A 13,597-nucleotide genomic window follows, 5' to 3' on the forward strand; every position below is an offset into this window, starting at 1 on the left:
CACTTTTCCCCCAGACTTCTGTGTAGACAAGGTAGCAGGAAATAAAGTGTACATAATAATTATTGGAACTCTTAGAGTAAATGCTTCATTTTCATTTGCTGTTTATTTATTCATTAGTTAGAACTAAGGAGAAATTTAGAACTAAGGAGAAATTAATTAGAATTTAAGAAAAATTTCCTAATAGTGGGAGCAAGTAGAATAGCTTGCCTTCAGAAGCTGTGGGTGCTCCATCACTGGACAATCATTTGTCTGAAATAGTGTAGGGCATGGCTGTCAAATTCATGATGTCACACTGTTGTCATGTGATGTATCATGACTTTTCCCCCTTCGCTAAACCGGAGGTGGGCGTGGCCAGCACATGATGCATCTGACCTGCAGGCTGCGAATTTGACACCCCTGGTATAGGGATTGTAGCAAGGGATTGGATTAGAAGTCCTCTGAGGTCCCTTTCCAACTCTATTATTCTATGTTCTAGATTTATACCCCATCTTTCCTGCAGGAGCTCAAGTGATGTACCTGACATGTCTTCTTTCTACTTTCCCTCATAACCATCTTATGAGGGTAGGTTGGATTGAGAGAGAATGATTCTCCCAAAGTCAACCATGGACCATCCATGGCTGATGGAGACTTGAATCTGAGTCTTTCTGATCCTAGTCCAGTTCACTATATCACAATACCATGAGTGATAAATGAAGAAAAATCTAATAATATGAATATATTGCCAATTGAGACAGAATTGAAATAAACTTTAAAAAATCCAATTAGTATATAAATAGAGGTGAAAGTATATTATGAATATGTTAATATTTAACCAATAAGCATCAGCTAGAATCAAAATCAGCAGGAGTCTCAAAAATGAAGGACACTTTACTGATGGAAATGCATCATGATCTACTATGCTGGTCCAGTGAAGGGTGATAGATAGACTTCACAGTCAAAGTCATCCATATGTCTTCCATTCCTATGGGAAGATTAGCACCTGAGTTTCCCTTCGGCTGATCAAGCACATCAGCCATTACAGCCATTCCTCAATTAGCAACTCCCTTGTTTAGCGACCATTCACAAATACAATAGTAATAAATGGAAATTAAAAAAAAAATCTGACCAATGTACGCATTTAGGACTAAATTTTGTGTACCTGACAACAAAAGTCTTTAGTGAGAAACTGATTAAGATATGGCTAAGTTCAGACAACAGTACCAGCTAGCTGGAGGGTTCTAATCAACTAATTAAGGTAAGTGAGCTTGGCATTAGCACTTTTTAGGGATATGTTAAGCTATAGAAAAACAGCTCAGGAAGATTGCTTGTCTAAGTAATCACTTAGTTCAGGGAGGGGGGCAAACAAAAATAAAAATAAAACAAGTTAGGCACAGGCCACCAGATGACAAAACTTTATCTGAATGAACTGAAGCAACTAGGGATCTTCCCAATCTCTCTCCCTCTCTCATGTTCAAATAGTTCAATTTGCTTAATAGCTGAGTTGTTGGAACAGAAGATATCTATTTATCTTGATGTGATTGTCGCTATTCCCACAAATGGAACATGTCTCATAATCCTATTCATGATGATTTGATTCTAAATTTCATATAGAATTCTGACATATTGAATACCAAATGAACAAAAAGGAGGGACATGTTAATTTTGTAGCACTGCTTTTGAAAGATTTCTGGTATAGAAAGATTTCTAGCCATTGTATACTAGCATTTTCTGCAATTTATCTGCTATGAACAGTTGGAATTCTTAAGAATTATCTAGGAAGACTCATCACTTCATGAGTTCAAAATGTTTCATAATCAGTAATCACTAAAAGGTCTTGGGACGTCAGGAGATAAACAGCCATAATTTTCTCAATCATTGTTCAGGTGTCAGCTATTCAATTTCATACCTGGGTCAAAAACTAAACGAGCAATCTCTGGGCAACTATTAAAAGTCAGGTGATATTTAAACTGTTCAATAAAACCTATTTTAAAAATGGCTCGAAAAGATAAACCTGAAATAGAATTAATCTCAAAAATATAAAAATCTGAATTTTCAAAAAGACAATACAAAAGAATGCAATGGCATTAACTTAGAATATGATGTTTGCTCTGACAAGACCTATACAGATCTAATACAGCCATTGTTACATTTTTTCAGCTCTATTAATAAAAGTCTTCTGTTAATGCTGTAAGTAGTTTTCTACTTACTCTTGTATTATTCCTTTCAGCTTTCAATTCTGAAATTTCTTCTTCTTTTTCCAGCAGTTGTTCCCTGCATACATTTAGTTCTTTTGTAAGTGCAGCAAATTCCTGCAGTTTTAAAAAATGCATTATTTCAGAAAATTTCATAAACATTTTTCAATTTCTCATTAAAATGACAAATTTAAGATAATGAAATGCTTTTGAAATATTTTATTAGATTAAAAATTTTCAGATAGCTTTAAGAATTATTTTGTTAGAGAATCTGAAATTAAATAAAACAAAAATTAAAAAGCACTGTAACTATTTCTTAGTTTTTCCCAAAAAGTAAAAGTAAAGGAACAGGCAAACCTCTCCATAGCCATTATTCTGTTAAATCATTCACCAATTTTACTTTCAAATTTATAAACATGGTTATTGGCACCAAAACTTTGCTGAGCAATGTCATTGTTTCAGGTAACAATTATCAAAGGGAGAATCTAAAAATAATACAGATCAGTGAGAAGTTATTAAATAGTGCACTATGATGTATGATTGGTATGGCTAAGATTTATACCTACTAAATTAGAAAGTGACTATATATGTGGTTTTCAAGTGGTCATCCATGAGTTTGTGCAGTCATACGTGCACACATAAATACATTCAAACATACATTCTACACGTGCATAATAGTTCCATCAGAAATCTGCTATAGACTAAGTGATTTGGGGCAGGAAACAGACCTACATACCATATTCAAAAAGAAAATCATACCACTTACTTACAGCTCCCCAACTATTACAAATATTTTGGAACAAGAAATATCATCAACATATGATGTTTTTTTTCAGTGCATACTTTATAAAACTTTGTCAGGAGATATTTCAAACACAGCAAACACAAATGCATTTCAATAGGCAGCAATGTGTATTTTACAGACTTATCTGGGACAAAACTAATGTTCCCTGATGTTGGCAGTAAAGCCATGGGCTAAAATAAAATAACTCTGCAGATAGTAAGTATATACACAGAAACACACATATAAACATAAACAAAGAATGAAGGATGTGAATTCTTACATTTCTCAACTTAAATTACTATCCTTCCATTCAAAGCAATATCTTCAGATTATGGAAAGGTATTTATTCTTAGTGAGATGTCTTCACAATAATTTGACATGCAAAAGTCATTCCATAAAGTGATTTTGGCAATTCATTTTTAGTGTATTACATAACAAAAAAAAAACCCTGCTAAAATAATTATAAATAACTCGTGCAATTAAAACAGCTCAGTAGTTCTGTTTCACTTATGTTGTACATTTTAAAAAGACAGAAAAGTATACAATATTATTTTCAATGACCTCTCTTAGTCTCATATTCATCACAGTTGGTTTCTTTGATCTCTGTGAAGGCAGTGAGACTTTGGAGCCTCAAAGCTGTTTTCTCAGTACTCAACGAGTCAACGGTCTGACCACTGAGAAACAAATGGTGCCAACTTGGTCCCAATTACCTAGCAGGATTGTTGGAGCAGAAAACTAGTTTTTGTTTTAAGGTTGGCTAAAATGGCCCAGATGCTAAAATGGCTTCTGGTTATTTCTTCCTTATAATCCTAATCTCAGTCTCAATAGAAGGAAGGGTGAGGTTACGGACAAGATTGAAGTGCCTATCTATGGCCATAGATAAGGTAAAAGCCTCTCTGTTCCAATAGTCCTGTTTCCTTGTTTCTCTGGTTTCTCTCTCTCTCTCCCTGCCTCCCTCTCTCTCAGAGAAAGAGAGGGGGGGGGGACTGGTAGCAAAATGGAGATGAAATTTTGTATTGTGATTCCACCTATCAGTCTTATACAGCTTCTAAAGGATTATGGGAGAATCAATATACTCTCCCATGTTATATGTAAGTTATACAAACTTAGGACCACAATTGGAATCTCAGTGAAGAGGTGAAACAAAATATTATGTGACTGCTTCAGTCAACGACCACAATTCCTGCACTCCAAGTTGTGATTGTTAAGTGATCCCACCGGTTGTTAAGCAGAGTCCCATGTAAAAAGAGTGAAGTGCTTCAGGGGGAATGTGGGAAACCCTTGGAGATCTGACACAGCCCATGTGTGGGTGTTACTACATCAAATGGATAGCCCTTAAGAGTTGAGCTAAACATTTTGGCTTCTCTGTTGTGAAAAGAAATAAATGAAACTTATTTTTCATATTTAAAATGAGATTAATCTATCAGGCTTGGATCTTGAGAGATACAAAATAATAGCAGGAAATCATGCTTTATGAAACACATTTGTTGGCCTAGACATTATCTTAAAAATGATCATGTAGCTTGTCATTAGGAAGTGCATAATAGCAGAATCGTCTAACAAATATTTAAATTAAGATTTTAAAATGCAAACTTTAGTTCTACCTTGTTATGTAACAACTTTTGATGATAATAATCTTTGCTGCATATTTATCTCACAGATGCACAGAAAAAGGGATGTTGTCATCTAGAATTATTTTTTCGCCTAGATATATTTCATGGTCAGTCATAGTTTAAGCAGCCTCAAGACAGAAACTGCTGCAGAACTAATACTGTTTGACAGACAGAACTACACCATTAAATTTATAAAGAAACTGCAGGATTGCAACAACAATTACAAAACAACACCATAATAATCTAAGTTATTAAATTAATCAGCAGTAATAATTCCACCAATACATGAAACAGCAAAGGACAGGAACTGTTGAAATGCATAATTTCCCATTTCAAAAGCTCAGATTAGATCCTGGCCACAGAAGACTAATTCCTCCAATGAAAATATTCCTGTCCTGTTCAGTCAAGTTGGGAAGGAATATTATGGGTCCCTTGGGGGAACATCCTGTCTCAGTAATAGCCCATCTTTCTAGAACAATGTTGCCACAGAAATTCTGCTAGCTTGTGTACTTTTAACATTCCAGAAAGTGGTAAAAATTAAGCCTGAGCTGGGATTATTAATTTTTAATTAGGACAGTTAAATTTATCCTTTCAGCTTTTAATTACTGGTTTAATATATTTATACTTTTGGATGTATTGCCTAGAGTTTGTTGAAATTGGTGGAATATAAATTATATGTGCATATGTTGCATATAATACCATATAGCTCCCTCTACCTACCCTTCACAACTGCAGCTCTTGAGATACAGAGAACCAACAGAGAACAGTACAAACCAATCAATACTCCTCCTCTAGCTACCTCCACTTACCCAATGGGACAGTACCAAGAATATCACTCAAACAATGTCTTCCCCTTATCTTTCTACTTCTTGTGAACATAAAATAAAATTCCCAATCCATATTCCAAGAACATATGGCTATCTTTATCTGCTTACTTATTAAAGCAAATCTAAATGATTATTTGCCAAAACATGAAGCCTTTTCATTAAAAGCTTATTGCTAGTTGTAACAGTGAAAAGATCCAGAACTTAGATGTAACATAAAAGCAGATTTGTGTAAAGAATTTTCTTATAATGTGCCACATGCAAAATAATTAAGTGATGTTTTATAGGTTTCTAAACCAAATGTTTTAATTGCACAAGAAAGGCAAGTTCACAAATTCAGTATTCAAAATGAAGCTTTCAAAAAAAAGGATTGGACTGAAAGGTTAGGGATCATAATTCGATAACCATAGCTTTTAAGGCCCAGTACAAAGATGGAGATGAGACAAGAATGGACCTAAGGCACTTTAATGTGCTCCAGTTAAGGCAGGAGTGAGCAATGATAATCTCTTTCATGTTTGTTAAATTAACCTGCACCATTCTTCATCATTGGCTAAGGGCTGAGAAGAATGGGACTTCAACATCTAGAGCAGGGGTGTCCAACCTTGGCAACTTTAAGACTTGTCGACTTCAACTCCCAGAATTCCTCAGCCAGCTTTGCTGGCTGAGGAATTCTGGGAGTTGAAGTCCACAAGTCTTAAAGTTGCCAAGGTTGGACACCCCTGATCTAGAGGAATCTATGTTGCTTTTTCTTATCTTAAGGGATGGAAAAACATGGAAATCTTGGCTATATAAAACCAAGATGTTTGTCTATTTAAAGCTAAGCCTGGAGAACAAAATTCCATAAAGTAGAAGATACATCAGTGGCTGATAAATAGTGTTGACAGTCATTATTTCCAATAAGTGTCTATACAGAAGAGCTGAGCCTAATTCAAAGAGAATTTATTTTTCTAAAGGAGAAAAATGAGTTAAAATGTTTTCTTCAGCACATATACTAATATTTTGCTCTTCAAAGAATGAAATGGTTCTTGTCTCCACTAATCCAGTTACAATATGTTTTTTTAAAAAACATTTTTTCAATAGTTTAAAGTATTACTCTGGGATTGCAGACTAAACATCAGAATACTTAGGCTCATTCAAGTCCAGTTTTTTTTAGTTTGTTTCTTTATAGGGTTATAGTTAATTGCATATGACAAACTATTCCTATAGAAAATTTTAAAGGAGCTTGCTAAGTAAAATTGGAAAATCAAGTGTCCGACAAAATCTTTTTGGCTCACAGTTATTTAGGTCCCAACTAGTTCAATGTTTTTCTGTGCAATATCAGTTTTATCTTTTAGTATAATATTTTAATTATTTATTTAATTATGAATAAGGGGCAAATATTAGATACTACCAAAAAATTTCAAGTAACACAGTTGTGTATCATAGACAAGTAATCTTGAACAAATTATTTAAACAATGCAGTGCAGTGTAAAATTTCTTATCATCATTCACACTATGTTACAAAGACTGAGATTCAGGAATTTGACAGCTTTTATCCAGGATAAAATTAAAGTGAAAAGTTATAACATGGCTTTCTTAGTTAAATGCTTTACTGAATATTAATATGTTACTAAATAGAAACAAAAAAAAACCCTGAAAAGCTGGAAAGTGGCAAAAACTGCACTTCTAAATTTAAACTTGTTCCAAATGTCATAAATAGACATTAGAAGTGAGAATTTCATCAAAACATTGAAGCTCAAGTGTGCAACATTTCATTGCCCCCTTTTCTTTCCACTTTTATTGTCTCTCTCCACTCCAACGCTTAATGATCTGTTGCAACTAAGAATATTTCAATCCTGATTGAATTGTTTGCTGGGAATCAGTGATACACTACATACCTATCCTTAGGATTTTCTCTCAATATTTTGTTTTTGTGTATAGCATAGTCATCAATCAATGATTTGCTGAATTGGACTAAATTGATCACACTACTCTCAAATACTGAAAAGTTAATTTTAACACAAGTTCCAATCAATCTATATTTATAAAAGCCAAGTACTACTCACTCATCACAAATTCTCCAGAACCGCAAAGCCTAAAACTTGAAATTTGGCATATATGTTCCTCTTGGCTTCTTGGTTCTTGCTAAGAAAGGATTTTTTGAAATGACCACCAGATCATTACTATTACAGTAATTAACACACTCTGATGCTAAGGAGTTCTACACCCCCCTGAAAAGAACTCTGTCCCATCTGCCAGTTACCTCACAAGGTTGCGGAACAGCAGTAGGTAGCATTTTTCGCTATCACACTCCATTATCCTGTAGCTATAAAAGTCAGCAACAGACACATTCTTCTTAAGAGGACCCTTGGTCTTTGCGTCGCAATAAGGTATATTGATGTAATAGCCATCTTCTCCATGGCAGAACATCAGAGGGTACTGGAGAGCTCAGGAGCAGTCTGGGGCTCCTTACAGTACTAAATGCTGGTACCTCACCAAAATGTCTACACCTTCCACCTATGAAACTGCTTCTGGACTCAAGGCGGCAGGAGAGATATTCCCGTATGTGTTTCAATCACTGACCAGCACTGAGCCAACCGATTGTGAACCGGATTTCTCCTGCATAGCCTGATCTCTGCCAGTTGCCTCACATTCCGTTAGCTCAGTTCAAACTGGCAGATGTTCCATTCCTTCACTCAGGAAGAGTCTGGGGCTCCTTACGGTACTAAACATCGGTACCTCACCAAAATGTCTATGCCTTCCACCTATGGAACTGCTTCCAGACTCAAGGTGGTATTCCCTTATGTGTTTCAATCACCGACCACCACTGAGCCAACGGATTTTGAACCAGATTTCTCTTGCATAGCCCAATCACATAGTGTTGTCACTAAGCACAGGTATCCAGCTAGTAAATATATATATATTTAGCAAAGTATCATACAGTATAATGCTAAGAAGTATATCAACATTTGGTTCAAAGTAAATGCAATAACTATAATATCTATTCCAGCCCACAATAAGATTGCTGGGATTTCTAAAACCTGATGAGGTGGCTATCCTTTCACCAATGCCTGTAAACTCAATTGAAACCTTCACTCTCAAAAATTTCAACCCATTTCTGCCAAGAGCACTTATCAATAATTGATATCAGACAAAATGGTGGTTTGGGGGGAGGAAATGGAAGATTTAAATGGATCCTTGAAGGGAAGGAAACTGAGCAGTCTAAAAGGTTCAAGCATTTGGTGGTAGAGTTCCAGCCTACGGGTGCCTGGAGATGCAGACTGTGCTGCTTCAAAAGCAGAAAGGAGTACAATTACGGTATTATGAATTTTACCCCCCCCCCCCTTTTATTTGAATGCATATAAGGAGCTATAAAATGTTTTATAGCAAAACCCTTGGCTCAGCTGTGCATTGATATTCAGTTGGAATCATTCCCTCAGTATAAATCACTTGAAGCCATACTAAATTTTGTGAACCATCTTTTGAGTGCGTAGAACTATATCCAATTTGATGCTCAGAAAGGAATTTATTTTATTTATTTATTTATTTATTTATTTATTGATTGATTTGATTTGCCAATTGTTTACAAGATAATAAGTATAAATGTATACATAGTTGTGAATACATGAAATGGTTACATATAAGAAAAATAAAAGAATAAGAGAAACAATAGGAACAAAAAGCAAAGGTGAGGGCATGGCTGTTAATACTGACCTATTGGCTCAAAGGCCACTTCTTCCTGTCAAGACTGATTTCATTAATTCTGTCAGGCCATTTTCAATCCTTATGGAAACACACAATTCTGGGGAAACTTACTCCTAATGACTCACCATCTAAGCACCTTTTGGAATACCCTCAAGAGCAAAAGAATAATTAGAGAAAAGATCCTATGTACATATACATAATCCAGAATGGAGTTAGCTATATTCCAGCCCACACTATTGCCAGCAATATTATTCTAGATGGGAATCCAGCCCAGCAAAGAGGCTTTCTCAAAGCTAGGCTTTATGTTTTACCTTCCTCAGTTCTGGATCAGAGATTCACCTAAATCTCCACATTTATGATAACTTATCCATACAATGTAAACACTCTGACAACCATCACACAAGCTCCTTTACATTGCCCATATGACTAATATAGTTGAGAAACCGTCATTCTTCCGGTATTGACATATGTAAGAGGTTGGAATGAAAATATCCTTGTTGATTTTCTCCTCTAGGATAAGGAACTGTTTATTACATACTATATCACTAGATTCTGTTCAGAAACAATTGGAATTTATAAGGATAATGAGCTTGAATAAATTAACTGAGAATCCTTTTTATTTTTTAAGCAATATTTGTGTTTATATTTTTCCTTCTTAATAGTTTTAGTATTATCAATAATATTTATAGTGATCTTAGATTTTAATATTACAATATTGTGTTAATTATTACTGAAATGGATGTAATTTTTCTAACAGGTGTTTTATGCTGGTCTAATAAATATTTGATTGATTTATGACAACAAATAAGAAGAAATTCCTCTCTTTTTTTTGTAGCGGAACAAAACTAACTCATAATTACAATTTCTGTACTTCTTTGCCAAAATAACCAGTGGTGGTGTCACTTTTTCCACTATCCCATGCTTCTATTTAACATCGCAATGCCTAGCTAGGAGGAGGAGGAGGAGGAGGAGGAGGAGACAATGACAGTCTGATTGCAAGTGTCAGGACATTTTGGGAAGAAGGAGAAACTATACTATATAGTATTAGTATAGCTATATTAGTATATAGTTATACTAATACTATAATAATTCAGGTTTCCCATGCTGGCTGGAAGATGATCAGAATCATAACTGACTTCTAAATAGAAAAGCAATGATTCCTTTTTGGTTTTTCCCCTTCTATGTCTATTGCTTGATCCTTGTTACATAGGCAACATCACATGTAGAAACCTATCTTCTATGCTATAGAGAAAAATGCCTTATAATGGATAAAAATAATTGTTTGTACTGTCTCTACTGCATTGTCTCTACTGCATTATCTGCACTTGTGATGTCCATCCATTTCAGATATCACTTGATTGATGGGATCTGGGACTTCCTGTGTGGAAGTTTTCTACTATTAAGCTATGAAGTTTCTCCCTTTAGTAACTAAGACAGACGAAAAAACCATGTCTTAGGTAAACTGATATAATGACTTAACTGAAAATGCATTTTGTCCTTAATGCATTTGTTAAAGTAAGCATAAGATCACTATGTTAATTCTTGTCTTGTTAAAATAGATCAACACTTACATGATCTAAATAGAACCTCTCTTGGATGTATTGCAGCTGGCTTACAAGTTTTCCTGAATGATACGTTAGAAATTATGTACATATGTTGATTTTACTTCATTAGAATGGCTTCTTGTAGGGCAGAAATGGGATCTGAAATAATAGTTACAAATGGATAGTTAATCATAGCAAATATGTCTTAGCTTTTAAAATAACATGCAAGTGACACATTCAAAGACCCAGCAGAGAAAAGAGGAACACAGGGTCTGATTTCAACAGATGTTCCTGATCAAGGATAGTGAAGAAACTGAGATTAGTGACATCCTGTAGAAACAAACATAGCTGCAGCCTGCCTAAAGTGCTATGATCATGTCATTAGAGAAGTGTTAAAAGCATAGCAGAGAAACATAAACATTCTGGCCATTAATTAGACACCTTGGGCATCAATCAGTGCAAAAAAAATTGTGCTAATAGCAAAACTTCCAGCAATCTAAATTAATCTATTACCTACAATAAAACTTATTTTTCCTTCAGATTTTAAGTGATAAAAAGAACTGTTAAAAGTAATTGTTGTAATGTCCCAGGTGTATGGTATATCTGTTTTTAAAAGGCTATACATTCACAGTCCAGAAAGTAAATCTCCAGAGTCTTCAAATTCAACAGCAAGCGGAGTTAGCAGAAAACAGATTTCCATGTTTTAAAAGTTCCTTCTTTCAAAATAATGAAAGAAACAAAGGGGACATATATGAAGGATTCATTAACTCAAGCAAAATAATGTAGTGACAAAGGACAGCAATCATTGCTTATCAAGTGCATTGAAAAGCCATATTGAATACTATATAACACAAGTAAAATGTCTGCAAAAACACATAATCAAAATCTTCTCTCTCTTTCAGCAACTGATGCATGCAGAAGAGTTCACTAGCTATGCTCAGTGTATGTAATTAAAACTTGATGATATACATCATGCACAATAATTATTAGTTCCTCTTATATAATTTAGTTTACATATTGAATTTTTAAAAGGTAGTATGTAAGTATGCATGTTGTAATGTTGTACTCACACTTGGTACTTCGACAATAAAAACAAATCTGGTCACGTTGCCAACTTCAAAAGCTGATACAAAAATTTATGCCACCAGATAAAAACTGAATGCACTTATTATCACATTAAACAAGAGGAAAACCTTCTACGCGCAAATTCTACCCATGCTTTCTACAATTTTGTAAACAACAAACTAAAAGACTCAAGGTCCATCCCACCCCTGAAAGGACCTAATGGCAAAGACTGCAACGACGACACCATCAAAGCAAACCTCTTTAACACATTCTTTGGCTCAGTATTTGTAAACAGCAATGGATCAAGCCCAGTACTTCCTAGTCGAACCACAGACAACTACAATGATCTAATACATATCAATTTAAAAAAAGACATTGTTGAAAAAGCACTGCACAATCTAAAACCATCCCTATCTATTGTACCAAACGGAATATGTGCCTACTTCTTAAAAAAGGTATCCACTGCCATAGCCAAACCTCTAAGCATAATCTTTGAAAAATCTTTCAGGACCAGCTCCTTGCCAAAACTATGGTCACAAACCACGGTCATCCCCATCTTCAAAAAGGGAGAGCCCAGCCTAGTTGAAAATTACAGACCAATCTCCTTATGCTGCTTCACCTGTAAAGTCATGGAATCAATTATTAACCAATACATTATCCTCCATTTAGAGACAAACAACCTACTCTCCAATAAACAATTTCGTTTCAGAAAAAAACTATCCTGCAATCTGCAACTCTTACACTGCAAAAACATATGGACTACACAGATTGATCGGGGCAAAGCAATAGACACAATCTACATAGACTTCTGTAAAGCCTTTGATTCAGTGGTACCCGACAAACTACTCCTAAAAGTAAAATCTTATGGTATCTCTGGACAACTGCATAACTGGATAGAAGCATTCCTGTCAAACAAACAACATATGGTCAAAATTGGGAGCATCCTATCAAATTATGTACCTGTCAACAGTGGTGTCCCCCAAGGTAGTGTTTTAGAACCAACTCTCTTCATATTCTACATAAATGACCTCTGTGACCATATTAAGAGCAACTGCATTCTCTTCGCTGATGATGTAAAGCTATTCAATACCACAGACAATACTACTACCCTCTAAAAAGAACTTGAGTATGTATCAGAATGGTCAATCAAATGGCAACTTCAACTCTCAACAAATAAATGCTCTGTCTTACATATTGGCAGAAAAAATCAGAAAATAAAATACAAGCTAAATAGTCAAGACCTTGTTGAGGATTCAAACTTTGTCAAGGACCTTGGAGTACTCATCTCAAATGATCTAAGTGCTAGAGGCCACTGTAACTACATAGCCAAAAAGGCATTAAGAGTTGTTAATCTAATCCTATGTAGCTTCTTCTCTGGTAATATCACACTACTAACTAGAGCATACAAAATATTTGCTAGACCTATACTTGAATACAGCTCATCAGTCTGGAACCCATATCATGTATCTGATATGAACACAACTGAAAAAGTCCAGAAATATTTCACAAGAAGAGTTCTCCACTCCTCTACTCATTGCAGAATACCTTATGCCACCAGACTTGAAACTCTAGACCTAGAAAACCTAGAAGTACGCCACCTCCAGTCCGATCTAAATATAGTATATAAAATCATACATTGCAATGTCCTATGTGCAAATGAATACTTCATCTTCAATCATAACAATACAAGAGCACTCAATAAGATACAAACTCAAGGTTAACCGCACCAAACTTGACTGCAGAAAATACACCTTCAGCAACAGAGTGGTCAATGTTTGGAATACTCTACCTGACTCTGTGGTTTCTTCCCCAAACCCCCAAACCTTTAACATTAGACTGTCTACTATTGACCTCACCCCCTTCCTAAGAGGCCTGTAGGAGGCGTGCATAAGGACACCAATCGTGCCTACCG

At 35.2% G+C, this 13,597-nt stretch overlaps 1 protein-coding gene across 1 annotated transcript in view; it reads right to left on the reverse strand.

Moving 5' to 3' along the window:
• The window catches only part of PPFIA2 (PPFI scaffold protein A2), a 209,810-nt gene that overhangs the window by 89,198 nt on the left and 107,015 nt on the right, over positions 1 to 13,597 (reverse strand). The window contains exon 4 of the mRNA XM_087968038.1: positions 2,187 to 2,288. Coding sequence (XP_087824164.1) covers positions 2,187 to 2,288 — 102 coding nt within the window. The remainder of the gene's footprint in view (positions 1 to 2,186; positions 2,289 to 13,597) is intronic.

The sequence above is a fragment of the Notechis scutatus genome, chromosome 6 (genome assembly GCF_049901735.1).
Source record: "Notechis scutatus isolate UNSWTSFEM ecotype Mainland chromosome 6, rNotScu1.2, whole genome shotgun sequence".
NCBI lineage: Eukaryota > Metazoa > Chordata > Lepidosauria > Squamata > Elapidae > Notechis > Notechis scutatus.